This window comes from Euprymna scolopes, chromosome 27 (assembly GCF_053919585.1).
Source record: "Euprymna scolopes isolate OS-2025 chromosome 27, ASM5391958v1, whole genome shotgun sequence".
In the NCBI taxonomy this organism is placed as follows: Eukaryota; Metazoa; Mollusca; class Cephalopoda; order Sepiida; family Sepiolidae; genus Euprymna; species Euprymna scolopes.
Window position 1 is genome coordinate 91908907 of NC_136508.1, and position 22603 is coordinate 91931509.

The following is a 22603-nucleotide window of genomic DNA, read 5'->3' on the forward strand; positions in this document are numbered from 1 at the left end:
CAAGTGGAAAGAAGAAAAGAAAACGGACAGAAAAAAAAGAACAAAAAAGGAAAAGAAAAAGAGATGGCGAGGTGAAAATAGCAAGAGAGAGTGACGTGAGCAGAAGAGAGAGAGAGAGAGAGAGACAAGTAGAGAATGACAGAGAAAACGAGAAAATTGAAGATTAGAGTCAGGATCCATTTTTACATCCTAAAAAAGTAAAATATTTGTGTATTTTGTTCAGAAATGCTGATCTATTTAATATTAACATGTAATATTAACTTGTATGCTTGAAAACAGCGACCATAACTTGAAGTTTTTTTTTTTTGTTTTTTTTACAGTGATCAAGGCCCGGAAGCCACTCAGGGATAAGGGTTATTGCAAGCACATTACGTTAGTGTGGAGATTTGATGAAGTGTTTACTTAAGGGGGCGGTTCATTAGGAATTTGTTAACATTGGACTTGAAGACATCCAAGTTGTAGTCTGGTGGGAAGCAGGCAGACGGAACAGAGTTCCACAGGCGTGCAGTTCTAAGAAAGAAGCTTTGTTCATGGAATCCGCGTTTTGATTTAGGCACAGATATAGAGTGGGGGAAATTTTTCACAGTGGATTCAGCTAGATGGGTGTTTTTCATGAAAGATTGGCGAGGGGGGACCAGAGATTGGAGTTCAGACGAGCACCTGCCATGGAAATAACCATAAAACAAGGATAGGCTCGCAACGTCTCTTCTGTGGGAGAGAGGTTGCAGGGTAGAGAAAAGGGCATCCCCCACTAAGCCACAAAGTCTATTTTGTACTCTGTCAAGGCAGGATAGGCTGTTTTTAGCAGCTTTCCAACTATTTACGATAAGAAATACTAACCCAACCGATTACGGGTTGTCTAATGAGGTTATAGTCTCAATTTTTGTAAGGTTTAAATACATACTAGATTCATAGAAAAATCTGAAGAGTCTATCAAAATGTATTCATTTTCATAACAAAAAAATAATAATCTTATTTTATGTTAGATTTTGATATTCTCAGCCACATTTTATTATATTAAGAATTATTTGCTTATCAATAAAAGATTTTTAATACATGATTTTTAAGCAGGCATGCATTAACTTGTAAATAATTTTGTTTCATTCTATTTTGGTATTTAAATGAAATTAATCTGTCTACATTTCTAAATTTTTGAGATGAGGATTTATTATTCATATTATTTGGATTAATTGGACTACTATTCTCATTTTTTAATGTCATTTGCACAATGTTTAGGTCGATGCAATCTGTGACCTTCAGGTGTAGCTTGTCAAATTCAGTAATGTTTTTGTCAAACTCAGGAATTTGGGCGGAATTACAAATAGAACCCTTTTATTTACTTCACAGTCATGGCTGACGAAACAAGAACATACTACCATCGTGAAGTAAATAAAGGGTTCTTTTTGAAATTCTGTCTAAATTCTCGAGTTCAACAGAAACATTCCCAGGTTTGATAAGATACACCTGAAGAAGGTTGGAGGTTACATCGACCAAGACGTTGTGAAAATGACATTCAAGGTGAGAACAGTAGTCTGATGAATCCAAATACTAATCTGTTTGTTTTTATCCTATTTAAAAGACAAAATCGTGAATTATATGGATTATAAATGACCTATAAACACATCAAATGATAAAATATGACGTTTACCTCAACACAAAATTTACTTTGCAATTTTTCAAACAAGAAAATCAATTTCGGCAAGTTGTTATGTTGGAATTTTTTTGTACCAATAATTGTGCTTCCCCCGGTATACATTTATTATATTTTTTATTCTGGTTCTTATATTTGATTTTCTGCATTTTGTATCTTTTAGGTTTGTACGAAACTCCCTTTCATTTGAATAAAAGGGCAATGCTAGGTCCTTGATGATGATGACATCACTAGTCCTAGCGTGAAAATCTGCCTCTTTTGGATTCCAACGGCGTGGAAAGTGGACGTGAATTCATTGCCCGATGCAGATGTGGAATTTCCTGAGCCTCTCTTTCAAAGAAGTATAACCAGGCAAAGAATACCCGGTCGCAACGAGGCAAACATCTGAAAACTTTATTTACGTGGCTCTGAAGGAGAATGATTTTCAAAGGACTTTAAATTGAGAAAACTAAAAGCACATGTGCTGACTGCCATCATTTTGTGAGTACGTTCCTTAAAATTATTGTATTTTAGTTATTAGGAAGTATTCTTATTTGAATTTTTAATATAGTATTCGTTCGTTGATACATTTTCAATATAAGAACCAGCATTTTATTATATTTGGTTACTTTGGCATTCTTTGTTTTTGTATTCCAATACCTGCAAAGGGAAAAATTTGCAAATAAAATCTCTTCGTTCTAAAACAAGACCTTTCTATTTTATTCTTTACCTCCTTTTTATTTCATCCCTTTATTTATTTATTTTTTTTTGCAGGCTGTTATTTTTGCATCAAAAATATCTGAAAGAGGATACATTTTCAACAGTTAACTTCGAACGCTGATGAAATGTTATTCAAACAGAACTTTTTGACTTTTCTAGATTTGAAAATGTTTCTCCAGTAATGAACTAGAAATAACAACTTAAATATTCTTAATTGGATTTAAATCTGACTAAAAAATTACATAAATTTTTAAGTCATCATAGTGTAGTGTGCAGAACGATTGTCCTCTTTAACGATCATGTTTTATGATATTCCCAGCTGTTAAATACTTGGCAGAGGCCCTTTTAAAGAATTGTATTATTTTACCTATCATAATATATTAGTTTACCAACAATCAGTGTAGTAGAAGTAAAGGTACTTTGGTCTCTGGCAGGGCTACTCATGATAAACAGGTGTAGCACCAAATGATATAAGAACCGCAATCCAATTTAAGAAGGCTCAGGAGAAAATTCAGGAGGAACACACATCAGGATCCGTCATCCTCTAGCTGTCTGTTGTTGTAAGCAAAGAAATGTCCAGCATAGAACTGCAAATCAATACAGGGAGAGTGGTAAGGTTGTTTCAGCAACATTTCTTTATGTGCTCTGGGTTAAACCTTTACATAAAAAAAAAAAAAAATCACTGAACCTTGCTGCTTGGGGGTAAAAGCTAGCAATGTTGTAGGTTCAATAAAATCTTGTGACCAATGAGGAAGACTTGATGTAGGCCAGACAACCCAAGATCTGATGTCCATGAGGTCTATGAAGAAGTTCAACTCACCTAACAACGCCTACAGCAGTAAACGCTGGCCATACCATTATTCCTATGTTCTCACACTCCACGCTTCTTTGAATACAACTTAAAAAGAAACCTTTTACTTAATCTTCCAATGCATTTGTTAGATGAAACAGATTTGATCCAGAAATAATAATGAAATGCTTTATATTTAAAAGGAAAGTAACTCTTTGCTCTTTGCTATCTTCCTTGAGATAAACTGTATTTTAGAAAACAAAGTTATGTCCCATGGATTCCAACAAGCTGACATTTGGGAAAACATTTAAATGGATGTATTGTTCTATAAATAATTACATCTTCATTCTCCTTCAAGTTGTAAATATATAAAAATTGCATTTGTTCCTCTATAAAGAAAAGTTTTATTTAATTAATTCTTATATATTCATACCTTAAAACTCAAATACCATGCATTTACTTCAGAATCATTCTAGGTTATCAGTGAAAAGTAAAAAAACAAAGAAAAAAAAAAAAAAGGATTAATCTAACGATATAATATTCCTATTTACTTGCCTCCCCACGAGGGCAGAGTAAGACACAAGGTCAGTTTTTAATGTGAGGAATATCCAACTCCAAAAAAGAGGCACTCTGGATAGGTACAAAAAAAAATTGTCTTAGTCATGAAGAATTTCTCCTCCACTGTTCCAGTACAAAAAAGGTGAAGTGTAGCATCAGAACAGATACTACACCAATATAATGTTACCCAACCGCTTTGCATATCTTGATCACTGATGGTCTTGATAAACAAGACTTTCTTTGCACATTTGTTTTCAAGCGATTCAAATTTTTCACTGTAAATTTCAATAATTTTTTAAATATTTACCAGTTTGGCAGTCATATCCTTTGTATCCAGCTGCACATTTATTATTGCTGCAACGCCCATTTGCCTTACTGCAAAAGCTTATGTTTGTACAATGACAGGTATTTTCACATTTACTGCCAAATTTACCAGGTGGACATACTGAAAAGAGCGAAAACACAAAGCAATAGTAAGATTAACTGAGCTGGAAATCAAGCGAAATCTAGAATCAGATTGAATAGGATGAAAACAATTAACATTGAAATAAATTCAACTATGAGAAATAGTTTCTAACTAGCAAGACATTACATGGTTGCTTACTGCACTCTTAAAGATAATTGTCAGCTAAACATCCTTTGAATAAATTAAATGAATGCAGATTACAGATGTACCAGGAAAGTTTTACAAACTGAAGATTGGATCTTTTTTTATCGATGGGTCACCACTTATCAAGGCCTGTGAGTCACTTGAGGATTAAAGTTAAAATGATTGCCATCAAGAGTGGATTGGAAGCAGCGGGTTGAATGAGAATATTACTTAAGGACATGCTTTTCCAAGAGATCACTTCGACAAGTATTTGTTTACATTGGACTTGAAGTTAACCATGCTATCATTGGTTGGAAAGCAGGTTTATGCACTTGTCAATTTGTTTGAAAATATGTGGGCCCCAGATTTTTAGCGAGAACTATGTGATGAAACAACTGTATGTGGATTATCATCTCATGCCAGTTAATCTGTTTGTAATAATTCCAGTTGTAATCATTGTAGATGATAAGACTACTTTAAAGTGGAAAAGTGTGTCTTTCCAGCCGGCAAGTTTGTTCATTTGGATATTGAATTAAAAATTCACAAAATTTAGTTTGGCCATGTAGTTAATGACTCATCTTCATTCTGCTTTATGGAGTGGAATTTCTGTCAGTGGACTTCTTTGTGTAATACTCTCACAGCTACCAATCGTATTTGACATAGAAGGTATTCCTCTGCGACAGAGTTGAGCCTCTTTGGCCCTACAAGTTCAAAAAGTGGCCTATTTGTTTCCAGTGTACATCACCCGTAGTTCATTCCAGATAGCAGATGGGTCTTCCAATCAGTATACATCTCTGTATCGGGACAAGATCAAAGTGTAGTATCTGTTCCGGCAGATACTGCAAGCTATGACTAGCTATGACTAGCAAAGACCAGATGTGGGGGCAACCCCACATGCCTGACCTTTAACCAGCTCCCATTTCCCACCTCTCGGGAGCTGGTCCCCTTTTCCCCTTCCCCCTCCCTTCACTCCTCACATTAAAAATCGGCCTTGTGCCTAATTTGCTCGGTGGGGGAGCAAATAAATACCATCTGTTCCGGCAGATGCTGCACTTAAGATAATTTGTACCAGTCAATGGAGGGGAAACCCTCTATACTGGGACAATTATTATTTTTGGTAACCAGAGTGCCCCCTTTTTGCCTACTTTTAGGGGAGCTGGTTTTTACCTCACATTAAAAACGGCCTTGTGCCTAATTTGCTCAGTGGGGGAGCAAATAAATACCATCTCTGTATTGGGCCCATGTGTCCAAAAACAATGCCCATTCTCTGTCAGTGGTATCCAGTCCTATTAATGGTCATTCCATTTTTTTTTTCTTTCTGAAGCTCAATAAGTTGCTTCAATAGATGCACACTATCTTACTCCAAGGTGTTTGGTGGTGAATATGTTTAATATCCAATGTCATTTTATAAATTTTCATGCTTTACAGTGTCGAGCCTGTTCATAGAACCATGTAAAGTGGGAAAATGTCTTTTCAGCTTGTTACTAAAATACACACAAGAAGCCAATGGCTGCTTCTATGTCTCCGCTATATATAGTCATCAGGGAAGACCACTCCTGGTTACTTCCTGCTCAGGGAAGACCACTACTGATTATTTCCTGTTCCGACAAATAACTTACTTATACAGGTACAAACGTTTTCCAAACAATCAAATGAGAAATAGCCATTTGCCATGTCTGCGTAGTGATTTGAGGAGTACCTCTAGCAGTTACTCAACAGCGATCAATTTTTTTTTTGCATGTACATGCAATTTATTGGGTAGGAATAAATTGTAATTTGGTCAGTGAAAATAGGCACATCCTAACGGGCGCAGTAATACACATACGGTTACCAGATCTCTGCACATGTGCACTCTGAGGTCCTTAATTTTCACCCAGATCGTTTGGTACCAAATATAATCCACTTGAGTTGAGACACAAACTGGAACAAATGCAATTCACCTCTCACTGTAATGGAAGGTGAATTAAAAGGCCAGGACATTTTTACTTTAATACATGCCAATTGACTTGTTCACTTTTTTTTCCTCTATTCATATGTTCCTGTTAATAAAAGTTGATTTTATTGTAGAGAAGATGTTGGTATTTTTATATCGAACTCTGGTGACACCCTTGTCTGTTTTTTTTAAATAAAAGTCAGATAAATACAGACATGACCAACTCAACAAAATGGCTATCTCCTATCTAGACATACACGAACCAATTTCTTTTTTTTAATTCGCTCCAGACAAAGGAATGAAACCAGTGGATGTAAAGTTCAAACAAACAGAAGTATATAGAAGCTAGAAGTAACGTTAAGAAATAAATAGCGACAGCTAAGAGAGAATTTACTGAAACCACTAAAAAACGCATCGAAGCACAAAAATTAGGAAACTTCTGGAAAATCTACAACAGTGTAGTAAATAATGGGCAATCAACAATTCCCCCACTAACCAACAATCACGAGGTTGTTTGCTCAGCAACCGACAAGGCTAATATGCTTGCCAGCCGGTTTGCTTCGAACTCAACACTGGACCCTTCCAACCACCCCCTGCCTGACTTTCCTTTGCAGACAGACGCCACGCTGGACGATCTAAAAATCACCCCTGCTCAGGTACACGCTATCATAAAAAACCTTGACACTTCAAAAGCATGTGGACCTGATCTCATCCCAGCTGTGCTATTAAAAAAGTGCTCAGCCGAAGTAGCTCCAGTTCTCTCCAAACTCTACAACAAATGCCTTAATGAATCATGCTTTCTGGGCGAAAGAACTGACCCATCAAATTATTGCCCCATTAGCCTCCTCCCACTTTTCGCCAAAATATTTGAGGCCATAATTAACCATGCTCTAGTCCGGCACCTTACAGATGCTAAACTTCTGACTGACAAACAATATGGATTTAGACAAGCCCATTCCACAGCTGACATCCTCACTGTAATCTCTGAACGTATATACCATTCACTGGACAAAGCGGGGGAGGGCAGAGCGGTAGCTCTAGATATATCTAAGGCTTTTGACAGGGTATGGCACAAGGGTCTCCTCAGGAAAATTAAATCATACGGTATCACTGGTAGAATACTTAACATAATTATATCCTTCTTAGATGAAAGAAAAATCCAGGTTGTCCTCGACGGTCGTACATCTAAACAGTGTGATATAAATGCGGGAGTGCCTCAGGGGTCTATCCTTGGACCTCTATTGTTCCTAATATTCATTAATGACCTCCCCGACAAAACTGCCTCTGAGATGTGTATATATGCTGATGACACTATACTCTATAACAATCATGACAGGAAAACAAATGAACACATATCTAAAGAAATGGCAAAAACACTAGAGGATGACCTCCAATCTGTAGTACAATGGGGACATAGATGGATGGTCACATTCAATGCTGCCAAGACTAAACTAGTTTCATTCAATAATTACAAGAAACCTTCTCTGTTACCAATAGCAATGGCCAGTAACTCCCTGTCTGAGAGTACATCTTTCAAACTGCTTGGCCTAACATTCACAGGAAACATGAGTTGGAACAATTATTATTGAAAACATTGCCAGGGCCGCTGCGAAAAAGGTAGACTCTCTCTACCGTGCTAGAAAACTACTGACACCTGAAAGTATCCTGTACCTCTATAAGGCCACCATTCGCCCATGTATGGAGTATTGTTGTCACATTTGGGCTGGTGCATTTGCTACTAGTCTCTCGATCCTAGACAAGGTTCAAAACAGAGTCGCCAATCTGATAGGCCCTAAACTGGCATCTAAGCTTCAGCCTCTGTCCCATCGACGAAACGTTGCATCCCTCTGCGTGTTCTACAAGTATTTTAATGGTGAATGCTCTGACGAACTGCAGACACTTGTGCCCCCATGACATAGACACCCTCAACAAACCCGACAGGCAGCTAAATCTCACCCCCACACAGTAGAGATCCCTAGATGTAAAAGATCTTTCTACTCCAGTAGTTTCTTCCCCAGAACCGCTAGACTCTGGAATTCCATTCCAGGTTCCTGCTTCCCTAACTGTACTGACATGCAGAAGTTCAAGTGCAACGTGAACCGACATCTTGCTGCCCAAATCCCAACAGTGCCCCAGTAGTTACTGCCCCTGATAGTAGCCTCCTACACCAAAGTGGCAATGTGCCTTGTTTCGGGTGAAAATGTAATAAAAAAAAAAAAGAGTTAAAAAAAAAAAAAAAATACTATTTCAAGGTGAAAAACTTGCCAATGATAAGTGTTAGATGGAATTGATTTTGAACTAGAAAACAGCAATTCATCTTTGTCAGAAACATCACTCATGGAATGTGAGAACTAAAGGACAATAAAGGAAGGAAGAGTTATGAGGCTACTGAAGGTAAACCCAAGATCCATTTTCTACCCTCCTAAAATTTTAATGTGGTTCCAGTTAGTAAGAAACTCTACAGACTAACCAGAAATGTCTGGTCATATTTTCTTCATAATTTTCTACCCCTTCATTTTTTTTTCGATTGAAAAATCGAGATGTTCATCTAATCAATGTTTTGAAAATATAATACAGAAAAGAGGACATGGTTCCATTTCCATTTAATGAAAACCAGTTTTACTTTTTGCTGCAGACCACCTACAAGTTGGCCAGTTGTGTACAAATCCCAAGAGCAATACGAGCCTTCTCTCATGTCTGAAAGTGACACAATATTCAACAAGCGAGATCGAAGATGTGCTGCTGTACAACTCATGCTTTATACTGATCCCCATTATGACAACAGGACCATTGCCAGCACCCTCAAAATGCAAATCCAGATGGTTCAAAACTTGAGGCCACAGCTCAATGAAGTTTCAGGCCATGATTATGGTCTTTGGTGTGGTTTCAAGTGAGGGTCACATCATGCCACCTCACATCTTCAAAGTTGCCAAAGTGTACTTGGATGTGCTGAAGAGTGTGGTGATCCCCTGGTGCAATCAGGTGGCCACTGGCAGACCCTCGGTGTGGTAGCAGGATTTGGCGCCAGCACAAAAGTCCAAAGAAACCCAGACTTGGATTCAGAAGGAGTGCTACAACTTTGTATCCTTCTCTCACTGCCCCCACTTCTCCTCTCCCAACCTGAACCCGCTGGACCACCACCATCCACGGAGTATTTGCAAGCTCCCACCAGTGCTTGTGAAAAAGGCATTCTCCCAGTTTCAAACCTATAGTGAGGCAGTGATTGAGACTGAAGGTGTCTACACTGAATAAATGTCAGCTCTACTTTATAATCAAGTTATTTGATTTTTTCAATAAACTTTTAAAATAAATCTGTAGTGTGGTTTTCTTTAGGACAACAATTTTATCATTCCACCATCATGTCTTATTGCTGTTTTTGTTTTTTGCTTGTAGTTATTTGTGACATTTAAACAAAAAAAAAAATGAAGAATATGTCTAACTTATCTTTTCCACTATTGAATACCTCGTTTTGATTTTTGTTGACCTCCATCAAGCTTTGCTGACAGCACAAGAGTCTGCAACACCACAATCTACCAAAACGAATTAAATGCATATCTGCTCTCTCCTGATTTGTGTACACGTTGCATCCGTCGTTCGAACTCAATAAACCAATGAGAAACAAATACTAATCAGTCGAAAATTCAGGACTGCAACACAAATACTACCTGTAGAATGCTGGATAGTATTTGTTTCAATAATGTATAACCAAGCATTTACGGACCTGTGTTTATGAGAACTTTTCCATTGTGAACCGTAGAATCCCAAATCATATCAATTTTCCAAACACTCTGTATAATTATATAATGAAGCAAAAGCAATCATAAATTCCAAATATTCATAAAAACATTGTGGAATTTCTAAATATTTTATAATCTATATAACAAATATTGACTCAACTGATGGTCTAGTCTCAGTTTTTATTTAAATATAATTCAATAAAAATCCTTACCAGACGTTTGGCAATCATCTCCCTTGTATCCTATTTCACATTGTCCATCTTCACATATTCCATTTGCGTAATTACAATTACCATTTTGTAAACAGTGACAGGTCCCCAAACAATCACTGCCAAATTTACCATACGGACATTCTGAAAACAAAATAAATAAAAAATAACAAATTACTAAAAAGAAATGGTATTTATGCAAACTAGAGATTACATTATCATCTGTGGAGGGGGGGGTTGCAGTTAGGTGTTGTGCCCCCAATTAAATACGTGTTCGTAAACGACAAACTTGTCGCATGCAGCGAGACAGAATAACTAAAACTAACAAATAGAGTAACGTTTAAAGAGATGTTTTATTTCACGCGTGCGCCTGTGAGAATAAAAATGTTATTGTGTATGTGTGTGCGTGTGAGGAGTGGAATTCAGTCCGCGTACGTATGCATGTCTGATGGTAGAGCTGATGTCTCTTGAAGGAAAAGGCTGGAAAAATGTTCATTTGCTAAAACTCTTACCGGGTTGATGTTGACCGGCGGGCGCGTTGTCTCTGCGTTTCATTGCGAGGCTGATTCCCAGAAGGAGCGAGAGGAAGAAAAAGAAGAATTATCCGGGCGTCCCCTTTTATAACTCTCAAGGGCAGATAACTAGGTCGCTTTTTGCGACACCTACCGGCTGGTTGGTGCAGTTATCGCTGGAAAGGAGCAGATAACTGCTACACATCTGCATATTTCGAGCAGATTACATAAACCACTGAAAGGTGCCAAAACAATTATCCAATGGAAATTACAGCAGTAATAAGCATGATAAAAATGGAAAATTCAATAAATTTGTAAAAACTGATTAAAGTCGTCACCATTTCAATAATTTTGTGAAAACTAGCTAAAGCTGTTACCATGAATCTAATAGAGTTGCAGTCTCAGGAAGCAAATAATGAATTTTGTCTAAAAGAAAAAAAACAGAAAATGGAAACTTATTTGCAAACAAAACCTTAAATTAACAGAAACACAGCTTAACCTTGTAGAGGAGTAAGAAAGAAATGATAAAAAAAAAATAAAAAGAAAGTGTAAAAAATAAAAAAAACCCTAAATCTTTATTCATTTAAAAAAAATTTTTTTATTCAATTTTCACCCCCAAACAAAGCACAGTGCCACTTTCAAGTAGGGACTTATTTTTTCCTTTTAATTTTCTTAAAGTAGTGCTTTCTTTGAAACCAGAATGATATTTTTTCATTCACAAATTTGGCTCGCATTTTCGATGTAGTCCCCTCCAACTTTTATTCAGCACCTTCCAGTGGCTTACATAATCTGCCTATAATATGCGATTCTTACTCTGTACGAGTACCAAAAAATATTAGGAGCAAGTTTATCTAAAAATAGAAACAGCTTAAAGACATGCAATAGTAAGAAACATATTTAATACAAATGAAGTGGAGATATAAAACAAGGTGAAACCGATCTATTTCCAGAGTTACGGCCCCTACAATATCAGAGATAAACTTTAGCACAATCTGATTCTAGGGTCTGGTTTGCTTCAGAATGCGACCGTCTTTGTTTTCTTCAGTTTGATCCTTGGAGAACATTCTCCAATTCTTGCACCTATTTTATTGCTGATCTCTTTAGCTGGATTCTACTTACCCCTCCGCATTATACCGACTTCATGTCTAATTTTGCTGCAAGTGGTAAAAAGGTAATACATTCTTCTTCAATAATTAGTAAATTTGAAAAAAAAAAAAAAAGTTTATAGCAACTGTCGGTGGGATTGTTACTAATCTCTTCATTACAACAGAGCTTTACAGACAGATTTATCTTCAGTTAACCTCTGACAACTAAATATTTATGTTTAATAGTCAAATAGAAAAGTTACCAGCCAAACCCACATGATTTTCAGAATATGACATCTTCGTTCTATGACAAGTATGTACATCATAAAAATTATTCTGTACTTTTGAAAAAAAGTAATTATTAATATACACCGAATTTTATGTTAAGACTCGAAGATATCAACATTCAAATTTCTGCTGATGTTTTTTTTAAATAGCCTTCATTAATTTTTAAAAAAAAAAGTAGATTGTTCTATTAAACTTTTTATTGTTTAAATAATTTGACTTTACTTATTTTATTAAAAGAAAATAAAGGTTGAAAAGACATTTTGCACTCAGTAATGAGCCTTGAAAGATTGTCGGTGAAAAAAAAAACACACACAAAAAATAAGTGTTTTATTATTTCTAGTTGCTACTTGGAAAAAATAACTCACAAATTTGACTGTTTCATTTGTAATGTAAAGCTCTGTACCTCAAGGCTTTACTTATTTTCAAAAGAATCGTTATGCTTTGCTATGATCCAGTTAGAATCAACCTATGGTGATGGCCATGGATCTGACAAGATGCTTTTCAGAACTCTTGGTACTCTTGCATAGATTGACCCGGATTCTCGGCATTTCCCATCAAGCATGGATCGGGCTCAATTGGAAATCATCGGTTTAAGCCGAGCGTTGTTCAAATGTTGGGTAAAATTTTACTTTAAGGCCCGTCTCACGTTCGTATAGAAGAAAATGTTTTTTTTGTAGATTTCAGTGTGCTGAAAAAGAATATGAAAACCGTTTCAGTCGAAAATTTACCGTTTGCATGGTATGAACCCCGGAATGTTGGGCGAGCGCGCGGAAACATAAGCGAGCATTTTCAATGGCGGAATTGCGCGTGCACGCACGTACCTGACGGCCTTTTCACAGAGCAATAGTAATGTTTGGCGGAAAATTTCAAAGTAGATGAAAAACAAGAAAAATAAAACAACTTTGCGGGGGAGGCGGATGTCGGAAAGACCCTTTTTTTGTGGCGGATAAAGCAGTTTTTTTTTTTTTTTGGAGGGGGGGGGTTAAGTTGAAATAACATTAATAATCTCGGAAAGACATTTTTTTTTTTTTTTTTCAAAACAATTCTTTTTCTTCAGTGGCGGAGTGGCGGACAAATTACTTTTTTTTTTGGGGGGGGGATAAGTCGGAATAGTTTAACATTATGTAGTAACCAATAATTAACATGCAAGGAGTCGACACCTAACCATAAATGAAAAGACAGAATGATAAAAATTGTCAAAATGATATACTTACATTATCTCCGTTGTTGGCAAATGTTCCTTGGCGCGTGTAACCGGTGGCTGGGTGGGTGCTATAAACAAATATAACTTCCGGCGCAAATTAAACCCCACACCCCCACCCACCCCAATATATACGCGGAAGAATATCAATTAAAGAATTTTCGAATTTTTCGAAATTATTGATTCTTTCTACAAATAATGGTAAATATCCAGATACGCTACTACAGAACACCGACCACTCTAATTTGTTTTTTTATAGGTAATTGAGGTCGCTGACAACGAATCTGATAGTGAAACTTGGGGCAAATTTACCGTTTGCATGGTATTTACCCCTGAACCCACGAACTACTTTTCACCATTTTTCAGCTTCCGTTTATGCTACGCGCATGCATGCACGCTGTAGCATAAACGACGGCTTCACCAAGCAAACTACGGGGGGGGGGGGTTCCAGGACATAGAATTTTCTTATTTTCAAAAATATATTATAGCACTTTTTGGGTGGAAAATTTAAAATTAGCTGAAAAAGAAATAAAACAAGAAAAGGAAAGCACTCCAAGTTGGAGTGGGGGGGGGGTAATTTATCTTCTTTTTTTTTTTTTAGCTGGAACATAGAATTTTCAAATTTTCAAAAAGTAACGCAGTAACGCACCGACATTTACCAATTAGAACACCATTTAACATTTTCCGAAGATTTTACTGTGTACATTGGGGGCGCGAGCGGGGGCGGATGTGATGTTGGGGGCGAACGTGAGACGGGCCTTAAAGTAAAATAATACCAAATGTTGAAACGCTAAATTTTAAAATACAAAAAACGGTACTTGTGCATTTAACGAACCAGACGTAACTCAGCATTTGCTCGGCTTTGTCCGGCGCATGACGTCAACAGCCGGATAAAACCGAGCGTTGGCGATAAAATAAAAACAACGCTACAACAAAATAACTGTACAATGAAATTGTAAAATGTAGAAACATAAAAAAATTAAATAAATAAAAAGCAAAAACCTACCGTTCATGTATGTTTTTTTTTTTTATTATTATTGTTTGAAATTGTTTTCTGTTTTCAAAATAAATACATATAAAACAAGTTTTTTTTTGTTAACTTTTTTTTTTTTTTTTTTTTTTTTTTTCAATTTTTAACGTAAAAAAGGGGAGGGGCAGGAACAAGGATTATTTGTACATTTTTTTCGCCAGAAACAAAGATTTGTAGAAAAGTAACTTATCTTGCCTTTTTTTTTTTTTTTTTTTTTACAGAGGCATCACCACATTATCAAGGCCAAGAGGCCACTCAAGGATAAGGGTTAAAGAGTGTACAGTAGAAATTGGTCAATATAGTAATCATTAGTAATGAAAATTTAGTAAATTTAATAACTTATATGGAACGGCTCATCAAGAACTTATTTACTTTAGACTTGAACACAACCATATTGTAGTCAGCCGGAAAGCAGGAAAACGGAAGACAATTCCACAGGCGTGCAGTTCTAAGAAAGAAGCTTTGTTCATGGAATCTACGTTTAGGTTTAGGCACAGATAAAGAGTGGGGGAAATTATTGATAGTGTTTACAGCTAGACGAGTGTTTCTTGTGAAAGTTTGGCGAGGGGGGACCACAGATTGAAGCTCAGTTGAACACTTTCCATGAAAATAACGATACATCAGAGACAAACTCGCAACATCTCTTCTGTGAGATAGAGGTTGCAAGGAGTAGAAAAGGACATCTCCTACGAGGCTACGAAGTCTATTTTGAACTCTATCAAGGCAGGACAAGTCCTTTCTAGCAGCTCCTGCCCAGATGTGGCAACAGTATTCCATCCTTGGACGTACCTGGCTCTTATATAGGTAGAGAATAGCATCAGCAGTGAGATATCTACTGGATCGATAGAAAGATCCCACCATTTTTCCAGCGGCCTTGGCAACAGATTTGATATACGTGTTCCATTTAAGATCAGGAGTAATGGTCAAGCCCAGAAGCTTGTCAAAACTTGAGGCCTCCTGAAGACGAGAGCCATTCATTTCAATTGATGACAAATGTGAATTAGAATGTTGATGATGTAAAGAGAGAAGCTTGGTTTTAGATGCATTAAAAGTAACCAGCCACTCCTTTCCCCATTGTACTACGTGCTCAAGATCAGAGGAGAGAGAATTGGAGAGAACTTGGTCGTTTACTGTCTTAGATGTAGTACATAAATGGTAGTGTCGTCAGCATAAATGTCTACAAATGATGTAAGGATATGATTTGGAAGATCATTAATGTAGATCAGAAAAAGAGTTGGGCCCAGGATGGATCCCTGAGGGACACCGGCATTAATACTGCGAGCTTCGGATTTTTGTCCCTCAACTACTACTCTTATGAACCTATCAGAAAGAAATGATTTAATAATTAAGACTTTTCCAGCTATACCATAGCTAGCGATCTTATGAAGTAAACCTTTATGCCATACCCTATCAAAGGCTTTAGATATGTCAAGAGCAATTGCCCTAGAAAGATTGCCACCGTCGAGAGATTTGCTAATCCTATGCGATATAACTGTAAGGACATCTGCTGTAGATCTAGCAGAACGGAAACCATATTGAGTGTCACTAAGAAGGTTATTTTTGTTGAGATGTTTGATTACTTCTGTATTTAACACAGATTCTAGCAACTTACTCATGACGCACAGGAGACTTATTGGCCTGTACTGAGAGGGGGATGAGCGATCACCTGAATTCTTAAATACAGGGCATACTGATGAGATTTTCCAGGGAGATGGGAAACTATTCTCCTTAAGACAACGTTTAAACAGTTTTGTAAGTATGGGCGCTAATTCAGGTTGAAGTTTTTTGAGTACTATAATTGGAATACCATCAGGGCCAGTTGCTTTACTCGAATCAAGGTTTTTGATTAGCTTCGCAACATCACGTACAGATATACGTATATCACATAGCGTGTTTTCTGATACAGGAGGAAATATTGGGGGTTGGCGGTCTTGGTCGCAAAGGGTAGAATTAGCTGCAAAGTTCTTGACAAAGAGTTTGGCTTTGTCTGATGCTGACGAGATTACCTCAGGTCCATTGATAATAGTTGGGATGGAGCACACGCTTCTGTTCAGGATTCTATTTGCTATTTGCCAAAACTGGTGGGAACCAAGCCGCTGCTCAGCTACTTTGGACTTAACAGATTGAGCATACAACACTCTTGCGTTCCTTATTACTTTCTTACAATGGTTGCTGGCAGTCCTGAAAACGGCTTTAATTAAATTTTAAAATACAAAAAACGTTTTTGTTTGAAGCAGTGGAAAAAGTGATTTCTGTGCGCAATGGCAGCAGCACATTCTGGAGAGAACCATGGCTGGCTGTTAGGTTTTTGCTGAAACTTTTTAGAGGGAATTAAATGGTCAATACCTACAATTAACCATTCAGTTAGGTCTAATACTATAGAGGACACATCCTTTTTAAACATGGAATGCAGAGGTAGATCAGATATAAATGTACGGAAGCTATCCCAGTCAGCCTTAGTGTATCGATATACTGTACGATGAAGAGGTACGTCTGGGGACTTATTACATTTCATTTTTATCTTAATTGATACAACAGAGTGGTCGGAAGATCCAAGAGGCGACAGAACAGAAACTGAACATAGTTCAGGGCAAGTTGTGAGAAAAAGGTCTAGTAGGCTCGCATACTGGCCGTCATTATCGGGCACACGGGTAGGTTCCTGAACAATCTGAGTGAGGTCATAGGCAATGGAGAAATCATGACAGAACCTCCCCTCATCATCGGTCTTGTTTGAGTGGGTCAACCATTCGACGTTGTGAACATTGAAGTCTCCACATACGTGAATGTTAGCTGAAGGATAAGTAGAAAGGACTTGGTCAATTTTCTCAGATATGCTTTGAAAGATAGTAACTCCGCTGTTGTGGGGGCGATAGAGAGTAAATATAAATGCAGTAGTGTGAGCTAAAGCAACCCGGAAGCACATATAGGGTAAGTTAGGATCTTCCCTGGAGATGTCACTCCCACATGGAAAGCTATCTTTAATATAGGCACATATTCCATGCCCATGGCGATCTTGGGGGTCAGATTTAGAAGTTAAGTTAGAGTATCCTGAAATTGCAAACTCATCTAGGGAAATAGCCTGTCCAATGCCAGTTTCACTTAAAAATAAAAGGTCTGGTTTAGTCTCCTGTAATTGGGTTTCAACCTCTGGAAGGTTAGAACTTATCTTGCCTTTGATAATATTTGTTATACATTTGTTTTTTGACAACTTTTTCGAATCTATGTGTACAGTAATACAAACCCCTTTTTATTTATTAGTGGAAGGAGGGGTTCGGCCTTCCTATTTGGTATAGTGACCAAGAAACCCTCCTTTTCGGCGGGGTCGTATCCACCGAAGACCCAGACCACCGGTGTCAAAAGTCTGCAGACGTTGTGTTTTCTGCGGTTAAAAACGGACTCGTCGATTTCTACCGTATGGCCTGGGCCTCCAATCTGCCAGGGATTCCTAAGAAAATAGTCCCTGCATATATCACGCAGGAAAATTTTCCAATCCACGATTGTGTGGCGAGAACGTAACCCACATTCGCAATGGAGATTTTTTGTAGATGCCATCTCGAACGCCCATAAGTATATTATTTTTATTATACATGCGTATGCGATGGTTAGTCGGGATTTTGAGAAGAAGGTCCCAATCCTAATGGAGGTCCATCGACGACATGTTACACTTCTACACCTCCAACCGTAACCGTCGGAAAGACTTGTTCTCTTTGAAAGTACACAATCCTGGCCAAAATATAAATAAACACCTTTTCTCTTCTGCCAACAATTTCCGTTGCTGGCAAAAGTTTAGTGCAGCCTCTGGGGTCTGGAGCTGGTCCGCAAGGTTTGTAATATTCATTATTTCGTCAGTTATCTTTTTAAAACTCTCTTCAAATAAGCGTTTCTTGAGTTATGACACTCTTCCAATTGATAGCGAAATTCTCGTCTGCTTAATCGGCAACGCTCGGTTATATCCGGCTGTTGACGTCATGCGTCGGACAAAGCAGAGCAAATGCTGAGTTACGTCTGGTTCGTTAAATGCACAAGTACCCAAAAACATTTCCAAACAAATAAATTCTTTTTTATGTAATGTTTTTTGTATTTTTTTTTCTGTGATGTAAAGAGGTTAGGGTTAGTGATGTTAAGGAGAATTGATTATTTAATTCAGTTTTAATTTTAGTTAAGTGAACAAAAAGCCTTTAAAAAAAAAAAAAAAAAAAAAAAAAAATTGTACTTTCACCTAACAATTTATGGTTAAAAAAAAGTAAAATATTCATCTTTTCTTGAAGATTAATAGGAAAAAATGTTGATAAATAATTAAAAAAAACAAAACAAAACAAAAAAAAAAACAGTCACTTTTAAGTAATTTTCTATTTTTTTGATTATTAATTTTTTTTTTTTTTTTTTTTTTTTTTTTTTTTTTTGAAAATTAGTTCGCGTTTGTTACAATGCTTGGCTTAAACCGATGATTGACGGGAATTCCCAAGAATCTGGGTCAAATTATGCAACTGTACCAAAAATTAAATAAATAAAATAAAAAGTCGAGTTAGCGTTTGCCGTTTCCACATTTGAACTACACTCGGCTGACACCGATGATTGCCAGTCTCGCCCAATCCATGCTTGACGGGAATTCAGGTCAAATTATGCAAGAGTACCATTTTTGTATGCGAAAATATGAATGCTTTTTCTTTATTAAAAGTTTTCGGCAGATTTGACGTTTAGTTGTACAAATATCCTCAAACCAAGTAATCACTAAAAGGGACTGTTAAAGGTTGACACCGGTATCGAGCAGAAGGTTTTTTTTTTTTTTTTACATGTTTTACAAACTTTAAGTGGGTAAAAGATAATCACATAATTATTGATTGTGATTAAAATTAAAGGGTTTGTATTACTGTACACATAGATTCGAAAAAGTTGTCAAAAAACAAACATATAACAAATAAATGTTATCAAAGGCAAGATAAGTTACTTTTCTATCAAACTGAATATATTTTTCGTATTTTTATTCAATGTAACATGTTTATTCAGCTCGAAAAACATGCAGTGTTTACCGATGTATTGGAAAATTCAAAATGGCGGCCGACTCTCTCTTAAACACGGTAAGTTCGGGAAAAGGTGTTATAAATAATAAAATAGACAAAATACTGTTAGAAATTCGCTCAATATATATTACCGTGACATAGGTGTTTTTTAATAGTATTTTGTCTAGTTTATTATTTATAACACCTTTTCTCGAACTTACCGTGTTTAAGAGAGAGTCGACCGCCATTTTGAATTGTCCAATACATCGGTAAACACTGCATGTTTTTCGAGCTGAATAAATATGTTACATTGAATAAAAACACAAAAAATATATCCAGTTTGGTAGAAAAGTAACTTATCTTGCCTTTGATAACATGGTACTTATGCAGAGAGTGATCCCGGACGTAACTCACCGGATGCTCGGCTTGCCCCGTAAAACGACGTCAACAGCCGGAGTTAGCCGAGCGTCGGCGAGGAAAAGCAAGCCGAGCGTCGGCGCTGAAAACATCAAGAAAAGAGAAACCTACCTTAATGTAAAATTTGTTAAAACTTTTATTTACTGTAACGGAAAACAAATTTTTTTTGTATTTTTTTTTTTTTTGTAAATGTAAAGTGTTTTTTATATACAAAAAAGTTATGTTTTTTTTTTTGGTACTAGTGCATGAGCTGGCCTGGGCGTGGCTTATCACTCGCTCGGATTTCTCCGTAAAATGACGTCACATGCTGCCATCTGACGGAGAAAATGGACGCGCGCGCCCCAACACCACATCCCCCCCCCCTGTATGCGCGTAGCATAAACGGAAGCTGCAAAATGGTCAAAAGTAGTTCGTGGGTTCAGGGGTAAATACCATGCAAACGGTAAATTTGCACCAAGTTTGACTATCAGATTCGTTGTCAGCGACCTCAATTACCTTAAAAAAATAAAAAAAAAAAAACAAATTAGAGTGGTCGGTGTTATTCGTCAATTCATTTTTCAAGCACTGGAAACTTGTATTTGGCGCTTCTGCTGCTGCTAGAGTCGTCCATTTTTTTTTTTTTTTTGTTTAGCTTTTTTCCTTGGAAACATTACAAGTTTTCTTCTATTTGACTCCCATGCATGTGAAAAATAATTACGGTAAGTTTTTCTGTTATTATTTGACAATAAAAATTACTTTGCAACTTACCTGCATCATTCATTTTTCTATTTAAAAAAGTAGTAATTATTAAAAAAAAAAAAAAAAAAAAAAAAACAGGGTATGTTTTACGGCATTTTAAAATTTGGCAAAGTTAGCGGAAACCGCTCTAACATTCGATATGAAATAAAAAGCACTTAAAACTACTTAAAAATACCAACGAATGATGCAGATAAGTTGGAAAGTAACTTTTATTCATAATGTTATTGTTACCATTTATTATTCTTTTAATGGCTAATTTCGTGAATTTGACCTTTTTTGAAATGGTTTGGCCTTCTTTTTTTTTAATTTGGCTTCAAATTTGGCTTCAAATTTGGCTTCTGTTTTCTTTTTTTTTTAAATAATTTTACCACTATATTAATTTTATAGTAATTAAAGAAAATGCTCTGTACGCACCCCACCCCTCGTCCATTTTCTCCGTCAGATGGCAGCATGTGACGTCATTTTACGGAGAAATCCGAGCGAGTGATAAGCCACGCCCAGGCCAGCTCATGCACTAGTACCTTTTTTTTTTGAAGAAGAAGAAGAAGAAGAAGAAGAAACAGCGAAAAAAAGGTAACAAGCAAAATTTTTTTTTTTTTTTTTTTTTGTACAAAACATGTTTTTTTTTGGGGGGGTGTTTTTTTTTTAGGGTTAGGGTTAGGGTTAGGGTTATTTTTTTATTTTTATAAGAATAAACAGCGAAAAAAAAAGGTAACAAGCAAACTGTTTTTTTTTTTTGTACAAAACATGTTTTTTTTTTGTTGGGTGTTTTTTTTTTTTTTAGGGTTAGGGTCATTTTTTTAAGAATAAATAGCGAAAAAAAAAGGTAACAAGCAAACAGTTTTTTTTTTTTTTTTGTACAAAACATGTTTTGTTTTTTTTTTTGTTGGGTGGTTGGTTAAGGAAAAAACCTGGTAAAAGAAAAATGCGAGGAATATTTACTGTTGGTATTTCCTCAGACTGTTGGAGGGCATCACACGACTATGAGGGACAGGTTTTCTTTTTTGCAAGCAAACTCCTTTCCTGACAAAATTCCAGGACACCCGCTCTGTCTGTGCTGTTTGCAATTTTTCTGACAAATATGTTAAGTTCATATTTCCTTCCATAGGTACGCAATTTTAAGGGTTGTTAAATAAATCTGAAATTGTAACGGTTGTTGTTAAATAAATCTGATTCTGTACTGTTTTACTTTCTTTTCTTCTTTTTCCTTATTGTCGTCTGCTGCTTTGAAATTTTTTTCTTGCGTCGCGCACGCGCGTAGCGTTGACAACCGTCGAACTACATCGGCGACGCTCGGCTAACTCCGGCTGTTGACGTCGTATTACGGGGCTAGCCGAGCGTCCGGTGAGTTACGTCCGGATCACTCTCTGCATAAGTACCGATAACATTTATTTGTTATATATTTGTTTTTTGACAACTTTTTCGAATCTATGTGTACAGTAATACAAACCCAGATTTTCTTTTATAATTTAACATTAAAAACATTGAACAATAAATATAAAATTTTGGGTACTTGTTACTGTGTTGAAATAAGGTTATTGTTTTGAAAGCCATTCTTAACATGGGAGGATGTTTTGTAACTATTCTGTGCTTATACCTTACAGTTAAAAAAAAAAAAAAGATATCTTGAAACTTTAATTTAACCTGAAAAAACTATTTAAAAATAGCATGGTATCAAAACTGCATAAGCACCAAATTATTTTACATTAGATATTGTTCTTGGACGTATACGAGGGCAGATGCTACTGTGCTATTTTTATAGTTTTTTTTTTTCAGTTTAAATTCAAGTTTCACAATATCTTTTCTTTTTTTTTTTTAAATTGTAAGGTGGAAGCACAATAGTTATAAAACACCCTCAGCTCCTCATTAAGAATGGTTTTCAAAATAATAACGTTAGTATTTCAGCACGACACCAAAAATACATAAGTACCCAAAATTTCATTTTTATTGGGCAATGTTTTTAATTTTAAATAAAATAAAACATTTAATCATTTTAAAACTTCATCTTGCATTATATTTTTTAACATGGTTAATTGTTTTTATTTTTTAAACAACATGGTTAATTTAAATTGAATTTTAATCACATGATCACATTTTCAATAATTATGTGATTATATTTTACCCATTTAAAGTTTGTAAAACATGTAAACAAACTTTTGCTCGATA

At 36.3% G+C, this 22603-nt stretch overlaps 1 protein-coding gene across 3 annotated transcripts in view; it reads right to left on the bottom strand.

The window, feature by feature from the left end:
- LOC145248986 (uncharacterized) overlaps positions 1-22603 on the bottom strand; it is a 150242-nt gene that overhangs the window by 121995 nt on the left and 5644 nt on the right. For all 3 annotated transcript variants that reach the window (XR_013863442.1, XR_013863441.1, XM_080110825.1), the window contains exons 2-3: positions 10170-10310; positions 4006-4143 (exon numbers count right to left, since the gene is read on the bottom strand). Coding sequence is in view for 1 of the 3 variants with exons in the window: in XM_080110825.1 (XP_079966951.1) it covers positions 4006-4143; positions 10170-10310 (279 nt within the window). In the remaining 2 variants the exon portion in view is untranslated. The remainder of the gene's footprint in view (positions 1-4005; positions 4144-10169; positions 10311-22603) is intronic.